Genomic DNA, 19,535 nt, shown 5'->3' with positions numbered 1-19,535 from the left:
AGGACAAGATTCAGTGATTTCCATTGTGCTCCTAAATTCCCTCGGTGCTTCTGATACATCTTCCTTACTCCTTGCCATGAAGTTACTGCAGTGACAGGGACCCTTCCTGTATATTCCCTCTCCCCGTCACCCTGGCGAGGAAAAAAGCAAACAAACCAGCTCTTACCAAGTGACTTGAACATCTGCATGCCACCGTATTTCCCCTCGAAGAGCACTGTGTTATTTAAAGGGTTGAACGCCCGACTCATTCGGATCAGAAGTACTTCCAGGCAACCTGACGCAGGCAGAAAGACAACAGATGCCGAGGAAAAGGAGGAGGAGGAGGGAAAGGAGGAAGGGGAAGGGAGCATTTCCGTCATCCAAGGACCAAAACAAAACAACAACAAAAATCCAGACCAACAATCCCGCCAAGCCCAATTCAAGTGTCAATTCCAAGTGATTAAAAAAAAAAGTGTTTAAAAAAACCCCAATTTTGTTTTTTTAAAAGAGCAAATTGGGACCGTGAGATTTCGACAAACGGCAACATGCCCCAGTCGGTTAGCAACGGAAAGCAGAGAGATAAAATGAAGGTAAAAACAAAAGAAGGAAATGAAGGGAAAAAATGAAGAGGTTGGTTAGATTCCATGTGCTGAGACATGCAAACCAGGCAGCGTGCGGGTTTAAGGGTGGCAACCTGCATGGAACTTGGAGGGAGGAGCATGAGTTGCAGGAGGGAAGATGTTGGCGGAGGGACCAATGCAGGTTGCTACCTAAGCCCATGTGGCCAGGAGGGGCCCACCTACCTGTACTGTGTCTCACAGCCATGCAGAGCGTCCGGGTGGACGTGGGCAGGACAGCACCCGGCAGTACGGCTCTGCTCTAGGAAGCTGGGTTGGAGAACTAACCCGGGATTGCCCCACTCGCAGTTAGAATACACTGAAATCATGGTCTGCGCCTCCATTTTACCCTGCTCCTCATGGGGAGGTTTACACCAGGGCAAAATGGACAGGTGCTTTTCCCTGGTGCGGAGGGCAGTGGAGACTCGGACCCGGGGTAGCTTAACACCTACTTTTGGCTTCCCAGTCCCGCAGTCTGATCTGCTGGCATGAACCTGATTGTAGGATTGGGCCCTTCGGGTGTGAAAATCTAACAGGAAGGGAGCAGCAGGGACGGTGTGCATGGTGAGAGCTCTCAGTGGCAAACGACCAGCTGTCCGCAATCGGAAAACACATTGGACTGGTCCCAATGTGGTTTGTAAATGGTGGTGAAAGCAGGGTGTGGCATTCTGAGCCAGAGATGGAAGGGTACGTCTAAATTACAAGACTCCATCGACGGAGCCATGTAGATTTGTTTGTTCGGCAAAGGGAAATGAAGCCGCGATTTAAATAATCGCGTCTTCATTTACATTTAAATGCTGCCCCGCTCTGCCGATCAGCTGTTTGTCGGCAGATCGGGGCAGTCTGGACGCTCCCCTACCGACGCGAAAGCCCTTTATCAACCTCCCCGGTAAACCTCATCCTACGAGGCGTAACAGGGAGGTCGATAAAGGGCTTTCAGGCCGGCGTGGGAGCGTCCAGACTAGTGTGCTGAGCCGACAAACAGCTGATCAGCTGTTTGTCGGCTCAGAGCGGCAGCCATTTAAATTTAAATGAAGCCGCGATTATTTAAATTGCGGCTTCATTTCCCTTTGCCGATCAGCCTAATCGACATGGCTCCATCGACAGAGCCATGTCGTTTAGACACACCTTAATAGTGTAGCCGATTAACCAATCAGCAAAAGCTCATAGATTAATGCTGTGAACTATGTGCATTTCTTCCTCCCTGCCCCTGGCCAGAACATTTTTAGCAGCTCAGTCCTGGCCTGTGCTGGATCTAGGACCTGTCCCTGCTGCGGCTCTGCATTTAAAGTGTATTAGGAGCCAGGTGGGCAGGCGGCCCCGCTCAGTTCTGACACACTGGGTCCAGGAGCTCAGACCCCCTCCCTAGACAGGGGCTGCTGCCACCCTGCATTGCTGCCTCTTTATCAGAGGTAGCAGCGCAGGGCAACTGGCAGCCGGTCTGCGAGGGGAGCTGGTTTTTAAACTGACTCCCCCACGGACCAGCTTCAACCTGGCACCCCACGCTGCTGCCTCTGATACAGAGGCGGCAGCATGGCGTGGCGGGGGGCTCCTTGGGAGTGGGACCAGAGCGCACTGGCTGCCGATCCCACCCCTGGGGACTATAGAATAGTCGAGTAACCGATAAGAATTCATGAAGTTAATCGACTGTTCAATGGTCCGATATTTAACATCCCCAGTCTGAGCCTGTCCCGGAGTGTTGGGATTGCACTAGAGCGCAACGCAAACAACATAACGGAGTTGGGGCTTTGGAGTGGGACCCAAAACCAAAAATGATTCATCTAATTTCATTCCCCGAGCTGAGTATAGCCCAAGAAGCCCAGGAGCACCATTCACTCTCTGGGAGGCAGGGACAGGCTGTTCTACCCATTTTTCAGAATGGGAAACTGAGGCACCAAGCTGGGACATGTCATTGGCTGAATCGGCAATTAGCATTAGCAATACTCTGACTCCCTGAAAAGGGCAAAAACGCTAGCAAGGCCACCGTAGGCGCAGGAGCTGGAGCCCTGCCTAAGATCAGGCCTCTAGGAGCAGGGAGGGGAGAGACGTATCTGGCTCCCCCGGGAGTTCAGGGCAGGACCATTCCCTTCTGTCCCTTGCCCCGCAGTCAGGGTGAAAGGGGGACCCCTAAGGGTTGGGAGGCTGGGTCTGAAAAGCCCTTGGATACTTAGGGGAGCTGGAAGCCGCAAGGAGAAGCACCTGGTGCTCCCCAAGCTCCTAGCGCCCCCGGACTTGTGGGGCGCAGAGGGAGGGGTTGAAAACCAGACCTGGGTCCAGAACTCCGGATCTGCATCCCTCCAAACGCGGCGGGGGCTGATCTCCAGAGCTGGGCGCTAAAGCAGCCATACCAGGCCGGGCCTTCAGGAAAGGGCAGGCCACGCGTGGGGCAGGGAATGGGGAAAGCTCAGTGAGCTGGGGGGCGGGAGGGACTGTGCTGACCCTGATGCTATTACTCCCTGAGCTTGGTGCCATGGGGCACAGGACCTCTGAGGCTACGGTCGCGGCTCTGAATGATCCTGGTGCTCCCCATGGCGTTTCATAGCCCCCCCTCGTCTTCATCCCCCCTTGCTGCCTCTTTCAGATAGAGGTGGGGGGGGATTGGTCGACGGGTCCTTCACATCCCTAGAGCAGAACCAGGAAGTGGCCTGTGGTCGCCCCCCGTTGTAATCCCAGGCTGAGCCTCCGGGGGCGCAGCCCACAGCGCGTTGGGAGGAGGCAGGTTTCCCTGACTCCAGGAACGGCCCCGGGGTGGATCCGAGCAGCCCCTGGAGAGCAGCGTATGGGCTTCTCCACAGCCCGCTGCACCGGAATCTCTCGCGCGCCCGGCACCATGCGGCCCGGGAGCCTCTCGCAGCAACTCTCGACCCAGCCCAGCCCACTCCCGGCCCCGATTCCGACGGGGGCACGGACGGTCCTGTTTGCGTGGCCCTCGTGCCAGGGCCAGACTGTCCCCGTGTGTCCCTGCCAGGCCTAGGAGGCTGGGGGGTGGGGCGGGGGGGGGGAGGAGCCCATCTGTGGGGCGGGGCGCGTCTCCCCGCACTCTCACCTGCTTTGAGGAGGAGGATCTGGTCGTTCTGGCAGAGCTCCAGGAAGCCGTCGAGGCGCTTGGCGAACTCCACCACGTACTGGATGGCGTTGGAGAGCTGCAGGGAGCACTGCAGCCACATGGTCTCGCAGCTCTGGGGGTGCAACACGGGGACGTCAGGGGCAGCCGGCTCCCGCCGCACGTCGCCCTCCCTGAACGCCCGGGCTGGGGGGCTCCTTTGTGTCCGGTGCCACCCGGGGGCTGCGCCGCGCACCCCTGCTGCAAATCTCCATGCGTCTGCCTCCCCATGGTGCTCCACTCCCACTGGAACCCAGGGCAGTATCCTAGCACTGGAAGGGACCTCAAGAGGGCATCAAGTCCGGTCCCTGGCCCGGCTGGACCAAGCACCGTCTAGATGATCCCTGACAGGTGTCTGTCCAACCTGCTCTGAAATATCTCCAGTGGTGGAGATTCCACAACCCCCCTCGGCTGCTGAGCCTTTGGGAACCAAGGGGGGGGGGGAGGCCTATGGCCCCCTGCCACGTTCCCCCCACTACCCACGCTTCACTCACGCATCACCAGCATGAGATTCCACGCGTAGGGGATCAGATGGCTTTGCCTCCTTGCTTTGATCAGCCATTTGCATTGGCCATTATTAGACTTCAGAGTGAACCCCCCTTGCAACCGGGCTTCCCTGAGCCCTTCAAGGCAGCTTTTCATGCTGCCTGCAAACTCTGTTTCACACTATGGCTCCTCCCCCCGCCCCTGTTAGCTGGGATGTTGGAGCTCTAGATCAGTGTTTCTCAACCTTTTTTTTTAGAAAATACCTTTTTTTAAAAAAAAAAATACATAAGTACCCCCGGTACCTACAGTTTTCAAACACGCACAATTTTTTTCTACCATTGCAACACATTTGTGTAAACAACTTCATCATAGCCAGGCGGGCGATGAAATTTTTGGGTGTAAAAGTACAAAAATAATAAAGCGCAGTAAAACGTAAAACAAAAATTCCGTTTTCTCCAATTTTCAGTGGTGTTGACGGCCCCCCAGACTGCTCTGAAGTACCCCGAAGGGTACTCGTCCCACTGGTTGAGAAACACTGCGCTAGGAGACGGCTTCCGGACCCAGCCTGCTTCGCCCCAGTCTCCACTGTCCCGCCCGGCTAGGTGATGGTCTGGGACACCTGGTAGGTACCATGGGACGTGGCCTGGGGATTCTCCCCCACCTGCAGCTCCGGGCCGTGAGGTTCTGCCCCTCGCCCCAGGGCGTGCTCAGTCGCAGTGACTTAGCGTCCCTATTGCAGCCCAAAGCCTGACGCTCCCCAATGTCCTGCCACCCCCCTGCCAGGTTCCGAGTTGGGGGTGTCCCAGGACGAGCTCCCATTGGCGCCCCCTGACCCGGGTTAGTGCTGGCGGGGCAGGCTGTAGCAAGGACCTGCGGGCTGGCAGGAAGCAAAGGGATGGTACCTTGTTCTGCAAGCTCCTAATCTCCTCCTGGGTGTACAGCATCCACGCTAGCCCCTTGAGCTCCTCCACCGTGTACTGGCAGGTCTCCAGGTGGGACTTGACCACGTTCTGAGCAACCCGGTCTGCCGAAGCAAGCACAGGGCACTGCTGAGACGCAGAGCCTGGGGGCAGGGCCTTGGCCCCTACAGGGGCAGGCTTCCTCGCAGACAGGGCAGCCTGGGGGACTAATGAAGCATGTAGGCAGCCTCGGGGCTGCTGGCGCCTTGCCAGCATGGCCTCTCAGCTAGGGATGTAGTGTGTGATGAGCTGTCACATATCCAGATGTGCCCCTGCCTTCTCCTGGGTGGAGTCAGAAATGATCGCGCTGTGTGTCCTAGGCCCTATAGTGCCAGTGGGGATTCTCCTTAGCTGAGGTGCAAGGGGCTTTCAGAGCCCGAGGATCCGGGGTCTATCCTTGCTGCAGAGTTCCCAGCTACCTGGGGGGTTGGCACAGGATTTTTGGGTTGTGAGCAAGCTGGAACTCAGGCAGTTGGCTGATCAGTGGGGGCTGGGCTGGGCTGCAGCTTAGCAGGGTGTGGGGCGTGTGTGGGTCTCAGTTCTGGTGGGACTGGAAGAGGACAGTTCCTGCCATAGTCCCCTGTGCCCCAAAGAGCGACAGGCTGGGGGGGCCAAGGGGCTGCAGGCCAGTCTTAAATCTTTTTCTCCAGCCTCCATCCTTTCAGTGGGGGCTGCACCAGCCCTGCACTGACACACGCTCCCAGAGGGGGGCACCTTAGAGAGGGCGGGTGCCAGACTTGTGGGGAGGGGACAGCCGGAGGCTGCAGCAGAAGTAGGACCAGAGACTGGGAGTCCCCACTTCATCTTCTGCTATCAGCACGTAGCCCCGCCCCCCTGGCTTAGGGGCGGGCCCGCACGAGATGATAGCCTACTACTGTTCCCTGCTGCTTTGAAGGCTGAAGGTCTAGGGGCGGTCAGTCGGGCTGAGCCCCGCCAAATTCAGCACATGCCCTGTGTTACGCCAGAGGGTACTGACCGATCTCGAGCAGGGACATGTCCGAGGCGAGCTGGCTGCCCTCCAGGGGGTCGTGGGCAAAGACGCCGGGCTCCAGCATCAGCTCGTAGAAGGACTCCTGCTTGGCGAGCTTGGCGTCGCTGAGGTCCATGCTGGACGGGTCGGGCGAGGGCTGGGCCGAGGTCAGGAGATCCAGGTTGTAGTAGGTGCTGCCCCCGTCAGGGGTGAGGGGGAAGTCGAAGAGGAGCCCGTCCGAGAGCGGGGAGATGTCGTCCAGGTCCGAGACGCCGCTGCTCACGCTGGTGGGATAGACCCGCGCCAGGGCCTCGGCGGCGTCCTTGGCGGTGCCGTTCTGCTCCTGGCTCTGCTGGTGCTTCTGCACCTCGGCGTACAGGCTGTCCCGCTGCTTCTTGGACATGCGGCCGAACTTCACCGCTGGGGAGAAGGAAGCGGAGCCGGTGGGCTTGGGCGCCGGGATGGGGGCGCAGTGGCAAGCGAAGGGTTAACCACAACTCCACGGCCCCCGGGCAGGGCCAATGGAGCAGGAGGGGGGCTGGGCAATGCCTTTGGGCCCTGGGCTGGGGAGGGGGCATGTTTCGGTACATTCCAAGGGTGGGATTTCCCCCTCCTGCCATTAGCAAGCCCAGGTCCCAGCTGGCATCAGGGCCACACTGGGAGCTTACAGCTGAAACTGACCGGGACTTGCTCAAGGTCCCTGACAAAGCCCCGGCTCCCAGCCCTATTCCTAGAGCAGGGCTCCTCCCCATGGGGCAGCCCAGCCCCCCGTGCCCCTCCGGCCTTGGGAGCAGACTCACCATCCCGCGACATGCCCAGCGCCAGGCATTTCTGCAGGCGGCAGTGCTGGCACCGGTTCCGGTTGGTCCGGTCGATCAGGCAGTTTCTCTGGCGCGAGCAGGAGTAGCTGGCGTTGTTCTGCTGGCTTCTCCGGAAGAAGCCCTGCGGGGGAAGGGGGCTGGTTCAAAATGGGGGCGGGGGGTCCCCCGCGGGGCCGGGGGAGTGGCAGGAGGAGCAGACCAGCGCGGGGCGGGAGCAACGCCAGCCCCAGGACAGAGCTGAAGGGTGAGGGGGGCACTAGGCCAGCTGCTGTGCTAGTGACCAGAGACAGGGAGGGGTCCCCAGTCCCCAGGTCACCCAACCAGTGAGTCCCTCTGGGAGTGTTGTGGGGGGGGCATCTCGCTGGCGTGGGAAGCCCCACCCGGGATCTGGGATCAAGCAGTGGGCTTGTGCCACAGAAGTCTGTAGCGGGACCCCTGGCTCACTGGGCTGAGGCTGCCAAGCTCATGACACCTGCCCGGGCCAGCCACAGCCTGTTGCTCACCTTGCAGCCTTCGCAGGTGATGACGCCATAGTGAATCCCCGAAGACTTGTCGCCGCAGATCTTACACGGGATCACTTCGATCTGGGCTGCAGCAGGGAGGGGGACAAAACAGACAAAGCCAGGCCAGTTAATCGCAGCTTCTCTGTCTCGGGAGCAGAGCAGGGAAGACGCTCGGCCCATCTGTGGAGACAGGGCTCTCACAGCACTTTACAGACAGGAATGAAATTTTCTGGGAGGGGGGGATCACCATTCCCATTTTACAGGGGAAACTGAGGCACAGGGCAGGGCCGTGACTTGCCCAAGGTGACTCAGCAGGCCAGGGACGGAGCTGGGAGCAGGACCCCGAGCTGCCAAGCGGGGGCTCCAAGGAGTAGATCAACTCTCCGAAGTGAGCCCCGGCAAACGAACTCAGCAAGCAGCCACTCTCGCCCCAGCTTGCTCCCAGCACCGCAAGATCCCACCTAGCAGCCACGGGATCCCCTCTGGGTTTTCCTTTTCCTTGCTCCCGCCGGTGGGAGGGGCGGCTGAAGGACTTTGTACCTGCGCTGGTGGCACTTACAGTCTCGCGTAGATCTGCGCACCCAAAAGGGCCATGTCTCTGGCAGCGCAGATCCCACGCCCCGACCCTGCCCGGGTCTCTTTGCAGGGACCAAACCGGGGAACCTCTGGCTGTAAAAGCCCATGAGAAACACCCAGACCTGCTCCACCGATGCGAGGGAGACAAAGTGCTGCGCTGCCTTAGCTTGAGTTACACACCCAGGGGCTGCCTGTCTGCGGCGCTCAAACACCCCACCCCTCTTATGCCCCTCACAACCTTTGCTGGAGTCATCCTCTGAGAGCAGGGCCAGGCCAGTACCCCTGTTTTACAGATGGGGATGGAGGCCCAGGGAGGCTAAGTATCCTAACCAAGGCCATGCAGGAACTCAGTGGCAGAGCAGAGAATGGACCCAGCTGTCTGGCTAGTGCCCTGACCACTGGACAGACCACGGCGAGGACAAGGGGGTTTAATCCCCAAACAGGCTGCTTTACGGTGGATTTCAGCGCTGTGGGACGGTGCCCGGCTGGCACATCAAGGCCTCCATTAACCCAGAGCAGAAAAGGCTCCGTGAAGCACTCAGGTTGCTAAGTGAGCGCCGTGTCCTGCCCTGGATCTATGTATCTCTTCACGGACACGTCTCGCTGCGTGTCACGCATGGCGGGGACAGTCTCTGCACCAGCCCCCCCAGCCAGGGCCCGTCACAGTACGGCCCCGATCCTGGATGGCGGGGAGGCTGCACAGAAGGACGCAGGTTCAAGCTCCCAGCCTGCATGGAGCCTCCCTAAGGACTGCACTGCAGCCACCCCCATGACCGGCACCCGTAGCACCTGTTGGTTAGACAGGACCACAAGGCTCGTCTAGGCTTGGCCCCTGCTGAAACGTGGGGTTTGTTGTGTCTAAGCCGGGGGGGGGGGGGGGCTCTGACCCACAGAAAAATCAGTCGGGGGCTGCGCACAAGTGAGAAAAAAAAAACCTGACTGAGAAGCAGAAGGACACACACCAGACCTAGGGGGGTCCCCCTATGCTCTGGGGTGGGCCAAGAATGAGGAGTTCATTGTGTGGGAGGGGGCTGCCAGGAAGCAGGCGTGGGGTGAGGGGTCTGTGTAGGAGGCAGGGTGCAGGAGCAGGTTGGGGGTGGCTGGGCTGGAGGGGAGGCAGGGTGCAGGAGCAGAGTGGGGGTGGCGGGGCTGGACGGGAGGCAGGGTGCAGGAGCAGAGTGGGGGTGGCGGGGCTGGACGGGAGGCAGGGGGCAGGAGCAGGTTGGGGGTGGCGGGGCTGGACGGGAGGCAGGGGGCAGGAGCAGGTTGGGGGTGGCGGGGCTGGAGGGGAGGCAGGGGGCAGGAGCAGAGAGGGGGTGGCGGGGCTGGACGGGAGGCAGGGGGCAGGAGCAGAGAGGGGGTGGCGGGACTGGAGGGGAGGCAGGGGGCAGGAGCAGAGAGGGGGTGGCGGGGCTGGACGGGAGGCAGGGGGCAGGAGCAGAGAGGGGGTGGCGGGGCTGGAGGGGAGGCAGGGGGCAGGAGCAGAGAGGGGGTGGCGGGGCTGGAGGGGAGGCAGGGGGCAGGAGCAGAGAGGGGGTGGCGGGGCTGGACGGGAGGCAGGGGGCAGGAGCAGGTTGGGGGTGGCGGGGCTGGAGGGGAGGCAGGGGGCAGGAGCAGAGAGGGGGTGGCGGGGCTGGAGGGGAGGCAGGGGGCAGGAGCAGAGAGGGGGTGGCGGGGCTGGAGGGGAGGCAGGGGGCAGGAGCAGAGAGGGGGTGGCGGGGCTGGACGGGGGGAGGGCAGGGTGCAGGAGCAGAGTGGGGGTGGCGGGGCTGGAGGGGAGGCAGGGGGCAGGAGCAGGTTGGGGGTGGCGGGGCTGGAGGGGAGGCAGGGGGCAGGAGCAGGTTGGGGGTGGCGGGGCTGGAGGGGAGGCAGGGGGCAGGAGCAGAGAGGGGGTGGCGGGGCTGGAGGGGAGGCAGGGGGCAGGAGCAGGTTGGGGGTGGCGGGGCTGGAGGGGAGGCAGGGGGCAGGAGCAGGTTGGGGGTGGCGGGGCTGGAGGGGAGGCAGGGGGCAGGAGCAGAGAGGGGGTGGCGGGGCTGGAGGGGAGGCAGGGGGCAGGAGCAGGTTGGGGGTGGCGGGGCTGGAGGGGAGGCAGGGGGCAGGAGCAGAGTGGGGGTGGCGGGGCTGGAGGGGAGGCAGGGGGCAGGAGCAGGTTGGGGGTGGCGGGGCTGGAGGGGAGGCAGGGGGCAGGAGCAGGTTGGGGGTGGCGGGGCTGGAGGGGAGGCAGGGGGCAGGAGCAGGTTGGGGGTGGCGGGGCTGGAGGGGAGGCAGGGGGCAGGAGCAGAGAGGGGGTGGCGGGGCTGGACGGGAGGCAGGGTGCAGGAGCAGGTTGGGGGTGGCGGGGCTGGAGGGGAGGCAGGGGGCAGGAGCAGAGAGGGGGTGGCGGGGCTGGAGGGGAGGCAGGGGGCAGGAGCAGAGAGGGGGTATGGAATTCTGGGGGGGGCCCTTCCTTTACATTGGGGACCCGAACTGGATGCAGTGCCGAGGCCTACGCAGGGAGGAACAGGATGGTTCTATCACCTCCTGGGGCTCGCACACGCTGCCTCTGCTCATGCCGCCTTCGCCTGCATTTGCTTTTCTTGCAACGGCATCGCCAGGCTGGGTCCAGCCTCCCAGAGCCTTGGGCAGCCCCTGCACCCCCAGTCTGGACGTGCTGAGCCAGCGGTGGGGGGGACAGAGGTACCAGCATTGCAGGATCTGGGGCGGGATCGCGGCGGCAGGGACTGAAGGGGAGCCCGAACCAGAGCTACTGCCCGTCTCCTGCATATTTGAGCAAGTGTCCGTCCGTCTGTCCGTCCAAGAACTCCTCCAAAAGGTAAGAGCCGGGACCACCACATTCAGGAAGCAGCTTCCCAAGCAAGGTCTGGGTTTGGTTGTGCCAGGACAATGGGACATGCCTGGAATGGGGTTGCGGCTCAGAAAACCAAACAGAAAAGAGACAGAGTCACTAGGCGGGGGAAAGGGGCTGGCTGGGGGCCCCCTCCCATCTGGGTCTGCCCCAGACTCGAGCCTTCCACCCCCAGGCGCTCTTTAGGGAGGGAGGTGGGGGCTGCAGCTTCTTACGGGGACGTTGCTGGCTGTGCCCCTTCCTTAGGGAGGGGAAAGTGCCCAGTTTGCTGCGCTCCTCGCTCTGGCTGGGGAGCTCAGGGGGCAGATGAACCTGGACCTGCCCCAGCCGGGGGGGCATGCCCCCCTCCCCTGGCTGTGCATGCTGGAGCTGCAGCAGCCATGGAGAGGCGCCTCTCACCTGGCCCCAAGCTGCTGCGGTGAGAGGGGGCGGGGTTGTTCTCTGCTGGGACAGTCTGCACCCGAACCCCCGCCCGCCCGCCCCGCCCCGCCCCGCCCCAGAGCAGGACTGAAATGGAGCCAGGACATTTGCATTGTATGTCCCCCAAAACAACTATGAATGGAGCTAAGGCCTTGCCAGGGCGGACACGGAACGGGGAAGGGGCTGCAGTTCCCAGCCTGCCCAGGAGGTGGCAGTGACATGCTGCTCCCACCCCGGCTTACAGCTGAGCAGGCAGGTGCAGGGAAGGTCCCTCACCCACAGCAGCCTGCACAAATACGCCCACCCCTGGGCCCCCACGCCCACCCCTCCAGAACCTGCCTGGGCCCAGGTTCAGGTGGGTGGCGCCTTTCACGCCACCTCCGCCTGTTTGCTGGTCTAGTGGTTAGAGCCCCCTGGGATGCCGGGGACCTGGGATGGAATGAAAGGGCCAGGTTCTGACCATGCAGGTGTTAAATCCAAAGTACATTCACTGGATTCCCACCAGGGTGCAACTTGGTGTGTCCTGGGGCTGGGCCGGGCCTGTCTACAGCATGTCTGTGTGCTGGGGTGGGGGCATATATGGGCTCCCCTGGCCCCAGCACTACCAGAGTGAGGAACATCCCGGGATGAGGTGCAGGGGGGTTGGGAACATTCCCCTCCCACAGCTCTGTCTTGGCAAACACCCATGCCCAGGGGCACAGGGAGCGGGGACAGGAACAGGCCTCCAGATGGGCTTATCAGAGCCTGATTAACAGCTGCATAATAACCCGGCTTTTCATTAGCTCGGAGCAGGGAACAGCTGTGTGGAGAGGACGGCTGCCTTCCAAGTGCCCGGTGCCTGGGACTAAACCTCTCTGCAAATGCTCTTCGGCCCAGAGCAAGACTCTCTGTTCCCGGAGTGCTCGCGGGATCTCGGAATGCTTTCCATGCCACGCCAACAGCAATCTCGTTACCCAGCAATGCAGCCACCTCTGGGGTAGCACATGGCAGCTGTATAACAACGCACCGCACCGGTTTAAGACAGAAAAACACGGATTCCGCCGTAGGACATTTCAGGAGGAAGACTAAATGGAACGAACGTACCCATGGGACTGTCTCTAGCAGGAAGATCCATGGGATCCTGAGCCACTATAGTGGGGAGGGGACCTTGGTTTTACAGCTCAAAGGCCTGGCAGAGAAAGGATCCATTCCAGGGGAGTGCAAAGAGAAATCCAGCCCACAGCTTGCCTGCGGCTGTCGCAGGTGGCACAGCTGAGCCCCAGGTTGGGGGAATTACCCTGGAGTGGTGCTCTCTGCTGTCTTGGGACAGGATCCAGGATATCCCTGGCCTCCGGAACCAGCCCCTTGAAAGACCCCCTGTTGCGAAAGCCCCATGCAACAACATGGAAGCCCCTTTTCCCTGTGGCTGCTGCAGGGTTCCCATGGATTTGCCATCCCCGCAGACCTGGCAACATCTCTGCAAGATGTTCCCACAGGACGTAATCCAGGGGCACCCTAGGGCCTGTGACGCCGGAGGGCAGAGCTGTTGATCCCTGTGGTCCCTTCTGCCCTTGGAGACTGACTATAAGGGGTCTGCTTGCAGCCCCCTCTCGGGAGCAGGCAGCTGCTTGGGACCAGTCTGGAAAACAGCTTTGCCCCCCCTCTGGCACTTCTCTGCTTCTGCACCACCAGCCCGGGGCAGGACTCAGCAGCCAGTCCCTGCCTGGCTTGTGCAGAGCGGCTAGCAGGCTTCATCCTCTCCCCTCCATGGTGTTCAGGCTGCCCCACACCTGGGGGCTGATCTCCAGCCCCTCACCCAGGCAGCCCTGGGCATCTCTGGCAGGCTGTTACATGAACTGTGGAAACTACCTGGGGCTCCGATCAGGCCTTGCCCATTAAATCGCAGCGGACTCAAAACCCAGTTGTGGCACTAGGGGGCGCTGTGCCGCCATCTCTTGCCAGACTTAAAACCAAGGTCCTGGTCACTCCGGGTCAGTCCAGATCCCAGGCTGCTTTTGGCTTCTCCTCTGTCCTGATCAAATCCCCCGGCCGGGTAATTCTGTTCTGCCTCCCTGCATCCCCCTCAGCATTTCCAGGGGATTCGTCTTTACCAGCTGTTGCCTGGTGTTGGGCAGAGCTAGTAAACACTTGCTGTGCTGCACTCCAGAGGTGGCTGCATTTCAGAGGTGGGTCCGGGGCTGGGTATTGTTATCCCAGGCCCATGGAGAGGAATGGCACTAGGGAAATTGCCACCTTTATTGCTATAATTCACCAGCTCCCGGGGTTGATTTTGTGCTGCTCTTGTTCTTCCCCATCTGCCCTGTGTTTTCACAGCACCCTTCCTTTTAGAGGACCCCAGAACTGGAAGCCTGGTTTTCAGAGGTGCAGAGCACACCCCAGTCCACTTAAAGTCAACAGGAGCTGCAGGGGCTCAGCCCCCCTGAAAAGTCTGATGCTCTAGCTAGGGATTCCTCTTTCCACTGATGACATGCAGCTGCCTCTGGGGTGGAACAAAAGCAGCCATCCTGCCTGTAAGGAGGACAAGGTTTTATGTCTCATCCACAAGGCGTAGTGACTCCTAATCCCTCCTGGGGACAGGGAGCAGCTCTCACACAGGGAGACCATGCCAACTGTATGCTCCTTGGAGGTCTCGTCCAAGGACTGGCCTCATCAGGCTCAGCTGAAACTCACCGGACCATATCTCCAGGTGGTTCCAGCTGTGGCCTGTCCTCTTTTCACCCAGCAGCTGGGCCGTTGGCAATGTGGGCAGATGTGGCACTGGGGGTGGCACTAGATGTGGCAGGTGTGTGCAGATGTGGTCACCTCATCTCAAAAAAAGATATCTTGGCATTGGAAGAAGGGCCACAAAAATGATTTGTGGTTTGGAACGGCTGCTATATGAGGAGAGATTAATAAAACTGGGACTTTTCAGCTTGGAAAAGAGGAGACTAAGGGGGGATATGGTAGAGGTCTATACAATCATGGCCGGTGTGGGAAAAGTGCATAAGGAAAAGTTGTTCCCATAACACAAGAACTAGGGGTCACCAAATGAACTGAATAGGTGGTAGGTTTAAAACAAACAAAAGGAAATACTTCTTCATAAAATGCACAGGCAACCTGTGGAACTCCTTGCCAGAGGATATTGTGAAGACCAGGACTTTAACAGGGTTCAAAAAAGAACTAGACACATACATGGAGGTTAGGTCCATCAATGGCTCTTAGCCAGGATGGGCAGGAATGGTGTCCCCAGCCTCTGTTTGTCAGAGGCTGAGAATGGATGACCAGAGGGATCACTAGATGGTTCCCTGTTCGGTTCACTCCCTGTGGGGCAACTGGCATTGGCCACTGTTGGGAGACCAGACACTGGGTGAGATGGACCTTTGGTGCCAGTTTTACTTCTCAGTCCGGGGGGCTGCTCTTTGTCTTTGGGGGAGGGGGAGTTTTCAGTTGCTCACTAAGGCTGGGTTAGATCAGCACCACGCTGCCCTCCCGGCACACGGCGCCTCCGCCCCGAGAGGGCGATACACAGGGGTCGGCAGCCGCTTGGTGGGGTCCTCCACGCAGGACATCAGCCGGGGTTATAGAAGCAGGGGGCTGATTGCTTGCTGAAGCTGCCCCACCTGGTTCAGTCCCCACCTTCCTCCCAAGGTGAAAGGCAAAGAGGCTGTGGCAGACTGTGCCGCCAGTTGCCCTGCGTCTGTATCTGCCTGCTGCAGGGAGAGTAGCTAAGACTGAGCTCGGAGAGCTTTCCATCATGAGATCTCAAAGCCCTCAGTAGCATTATCTCCATGCTACAAATGGAGAAACTGAGGCACGAAGGGGCGGTGACTTGCTCAAGGTCAGGCAGCAGGCAGAGCCTGGAACAGAACCCATGTGTATGCCCAGGGCTCCATCCACTAGCCCACACTGCCTTCCTAATCACCAGCTACTGGTCCTAAGGGCTGCATGGTGGGATTGCAGAGTTCCTGCATGTGATTAGAGGAAGGGGTACCCCCAGTACTGACCCCCCCACCTCTGCACCCTGGAACGAGAACACTGTGTCCTCTACACACACAGGAGTCCTAAAACTTCCCTTGTCCGGACTGGGAATTCCTGACCTGCACAGTGAATTCCATTGAGTAGCACTGAGTTCCTGTAGACAGACTGCTTCCTGCAGGTCAAGTGGGGTTTTAAGCCCTCCCTCTGTAGAGGCCATCCCCCTGGACCCTCATTCATTACTAGCTAAACCTCCAGGAGCTAATACCCATTTGACAGCTGGGGAAAACTGAGGCATGGGGATATGACTTGACCAAGGATACCCAGTGAGTCAGTAGCAGAGTCCAGAACAGAGCCTAGAAGTCCTGCTCGCAAGGCCCATTCTCTACTCCCACCCCACTCAAACCACTAGGCATCCCTCCCTAGTTGTGAGGGCATGTCCAGGGGACCGGTGTAAAGTGTCTGTTGTATTGCAAGAGGTGCCATAGGGACAGCAGTGTGACACAGCATGGCCCGGGCAGGCTGGGTCCCTTCCGAGGCATGTCTATAGAGAACAGGCCCTTTTTATCCTGGTCCCGTTTCCGACAGCTGTTCCTTCCCCCTTCTCCTATCATAGAACCATAGAACTGGAAGAGACCTCAGAAGGTCAAGTCCAGCCCCCTGCTCTAGGCAGGACCAATTCCAACTAAATCAACCCGGCCCGGGCTTTGTCAAGCCGAGACTTAAACACCTCTAGGGTTGGAGACTCCACTACTTCCCTAGGGAACCCATTCCAGTGCTTCACCACCCTCCTAGGGAAATAGTTTTTCCTAATATCCAACCTGGACCTCTCCCACCACAACTTGAGCCCACTGCTCCTTGTTCTGCCATCTGTCACTACTGAGAACAGCCTCTCTCCATCCTCTTTGGAACCTCCCTTCAGGAAGTTGCAGGCTGCTATCAAATCCCCCCTCACTCTTCACTTCTGCAGACTAAACAGACCCAAGTCCCTCAGCCTCTCCTCATAAGTCATATGCTCCAGCCCCCTAATCATTTTGGTTGCCCTCCGCTGGACCCTCTCCAATGTGTCTACATCCTTTCTGTAGTGGGGGGCCCAGAACTGGACACAATACTCCAGATGTGGCCTCACCAAAGCCGAATAAAGGGGAATGATGACATCTCTGGATCTGCTGGCAATGCTCCTCTTAATGCACCTAATATGCCATTCGCCTTCTTGGCTACAAGGTCACACTGTTGACTCAGATCCAGCTTCTCATCCACTGTAACCCCCAGGTCCTTTTCTGCAGAACTACTACTTAACCGGTTGGTCCCCAGCTTGTAACAATTCTTGGGATTCTTCCGTCCCAAGTGCAGGACTCTACACTTGTCCTTGTTGAACCTCATCAGATTTCTTGTGGCCCAATCCTCCAATTTGTCTAAGTCACTCTGGACCCTATCTCTGTCCTTAAGCGTATCTACCTCTCCCCCTAGCTTAGTGTCATCTGCGAACTTGCTGAGGGTGCAATCCATCCCCTCATCCAGATCAGTAATAAAGATATTGAACAAAACCGGTCCTAGAGCCGAACCTTGGGGCACTCCGCTAGAAACCGACCGCCATCCTGACATCGAGCCGTTGATCACTACCCGTTGGGACCGGCCTTCTAGCCATCCTTCTATCCATCTTACCGTCCATTTATCCAATCCGCATTCCCTTAACTTGCTGGCAAGAATATTGTGGGACCGTATCAAAAGCCTTGCTAAAGTCAAGGTATATCACATCCACTGACTTCCCCATGTCCACCGAGCCAGTTACCTCATCATAGAAGCTAATCAGATTGGTCAGGCACGACTTGCCCTTTGTGAATCCATGCTGACTATTCCTGATCACCTTCCCCTCTTCCAAGTGCCTCAATATGGATCCTTAAGGATCCCTTCCATGATTTTTCCAGGACCGAGGTAAGACTGACCGGCCTATCGTTCCCTGGATCGTCCTTCTTCCCTTTTTTGAAGATGGGATTTGCCTTTTTCCAGTCATCCGGGATTTCTCCCGATCTCCACGACTTTTCAAAGATAATAGCCAAAGGCTCCACAATGACATTTGCCAACTCCCACAGTATCCTATGGCATGCTGGGCCAGGTCCCCCCACCCTCGCGTCACTCGGGCCTAATCCCACGTCCCTGATTTCTGGGCCTAGGTGTTCTCTTCAAGCCCAAATCACGTGGAAGGGGCTGGCCAGGGAGCCCGAAGGGATGCCTGAGAAATGCTTGGAATCCATGAGCTCTAGCGAGAGTTCATTCTCTCCCCCAGCCCTCCCCCCGGCAAGGCAGGTCTGAGCCCCAATGGACAGGTAGGAAAACATGGAGTCACTCGGTGGCAGAGCCGCTGGCTCGCCGCCCTGACCTTTAACCACTAGGCAGCACTCCCTGCTACAGCCCTGCCTTCCTATGCTGTTTGCAAGGGCTCATTCCAGAGTCCCCCACCAGCTGCCCGGGACCCTGTGGCCAGTCCAACATCCTGCCGGGGGGCTCTGGAATTCTTGCCTGACCCCCGGAGAGGAAGTGACTCAGCTCCGTGGCTCTCCGGAGTCACCTGCAGGCAGCGGGGAAAGAGACCTGCTGCCCAGTGTTGGGACAACCCCCAGAAAAGTTGCCATGAGCCATGTGAGCCTCAATTGGTGTCTGCTCCGGTGGCCTGCTTGCGACACGCTCAAGGGGTGCTGGAGCCACCACGCTGCTGGCCCCGGGCTTCCCCTCCACTACTAGAGACCAGCCTCCGGGAGAAAGTTGGGGCCCAAACACAGATGTTAGAGCATCCCACAGTCAGCTACCTCCCTCGCTCTGGCTGAGTATGTGTGTGTAGAATAGACTCTGGGGCTCTGTTCCTGACTCTGCTACTGACTCACTGGGCGTCCTTGGTCAAGTCATACCCCCTGTGCCTCATTTCCCCCCCTCTGTCAAATGGCTGTGATATTTGTGCCTGGAGGTTTAGCTAGTCATGGGGGGTAGATGGGAGTCCAGAAAGGAAGCCCAGGGGCACAAATGGGGGAGCACTGCAGGCAAAGAAGCAGAATGAGGGTGGGGGAGATGGCGAGACACCAGGGTGATGGGTGTGTTAGAAACAGTAGGCGTTGCGTGGGCAGAAGGGTGTGTACGGAGGGAGGGCGGGAGAGCATCGTGAAACTGTGGATTGCAGCTCTGTTCTGTGCTAATGCAGTCCAACAACAACAAGCCAAATATTCACCCTGCACGGGACCTCTTCTCCGCCATCACCACCACGCAACTGTCGATGGAGGGGAAACTGAGGCACACGCTCACTCGCAGCCAGGGCCTCCAATCTCAGCAGAGGAAATGGGCCCCTGCCTCTCACCCGCTGTCACCCGGTGCTACAGTGATGTAAGGGGCCCGGGCACAGAAGCCCAGCGCGACCGCTCTTGCTGCAATTAGCTAGAGGAGAATCCCCCTTGCAGTCGCAGTACGGGGAGAATGAGCTTTTCCCTCAGAAAAGTCAGGTGACCTACCCAAGGTGCCAGGCCCTGAGCCCAGCTCTCCGGAGTCGCTGGCCCATGCCTGAGTCACGGCAGCATCCTTAGCACCCTCCTAAGCTCAGCTTTCACCGGCTGGTGGGCCCCTCCGGGACGGCAGAGCCCTCTGCAGTCACCCATCCCTTTCGCCCCCGTGCTGACAGGACACTCCAGAGACTCCAATGGTCGGGACGCCCCGGCACGGAGCAGCGCGGGGGGGTGTCTATGCAGGCCCTGTCGTTTCCTGGCTTATTATATGAACCCCTGGCTCTTCCCATCAGTGGCTCTGAAAGCGCCTTCCACAGGGAGCCTCCAAGTAGCTTCGTCCCCAAGTCACAGAGGGGGAAACTGAGGCACTGAGCGGTAAAATGACTTCCCCAAGCAGGCTAGTCGCAGAGCTAGCACTAGACCCCAGGTCTCCCCTGGGCAGTGTTCTGCTCACCAGGCCGTACTGCCTCTCTGAGGCCAGCGCTAAGCAAAGACAATACAGGACTCCAGCGGGTTCCATTCTGTACCCACTGCTCATTTCCAACAAGGGGTCCTCATTCCCCACATGCAATGCTTCTATCAGCTGCTCTGCGATTCTCATCTTCCCCGGGCAGTGGCCTAGGATTTCCAGTGACCAGAAGGATTTTTTTTCCATGTGCATGTGTGCACGCATAGGTATGTGTGTTTGTGTGTGCATGTGTGTGTGCATGCATTTGTCCATGGGTTTGTGTGTGTGCATGTGTGAACGTGTGCACACACAGGTGGTCCGTGGGCGCCTGCATTCGTGTGTGCACATGCATCTATGGGTGTGTTT

The 19,535-nt window shown here is 59.2% G+C and overlaps 1 protein-coding gene across 2 annotated transcripts in view; it reads right to left on the bottom strand.

Moving 5' to 3' along the window:
• Positions 1-19,535, bottom strand: part of LOC102458141 (nuclear receptor ROR-beta-like) — a 40,944-nt gene that overhangs the window by 6,357 nt on the left and 15,052 nt on the right. For both annotated transcript variants that reach the window (XM_006128975.5, XM_089774962.1), the window contains exons 2-7: positions 7,439-7,524; positions 6,915-7,056; positions 6,121-6,534; positions 5,088-5,209; positions 3,643-3,775; positions 167-274 (exon numbers count right to left, since the gene is read on the bottom strand). In XM_006128975.5, coding sequence (XP_006129037.2) covers positions 167-274; positions 3,643-3,775; positions 5,088-5,209; positions 6,121-6,534; positions 6,915-7,056; positions 7,439-7,524 — 1,005 coding nt within the window. The remainder of the gene's footprint in view (positions 1-166; positions 275-3,642; positions 3,776-5,087; positions 5,210-6,120; positions 6,535-6,914; positions 7,057-7,438; positions 7,525-19,535) is intronic.

Source organism: Pelodiscus sinensis, chromosome 32 (assembly GCF_052426305.1).
Source record: "Pelodiscus sinensis isolate ZL-2025 chromosome 32, ASM5242630v1, whole genome shotgun sequence".
Classification (NCBI taxonomy): Eukaryota; Metazoa; Chordata; order Testudines; family Trionychidae; genus Pelodiscus; species Pelodiscus sinensis.
Note: the sequence above shows the minus strand (reverse complement) of the source record. Positions and strands in the feature narration are given on the sequence as shown.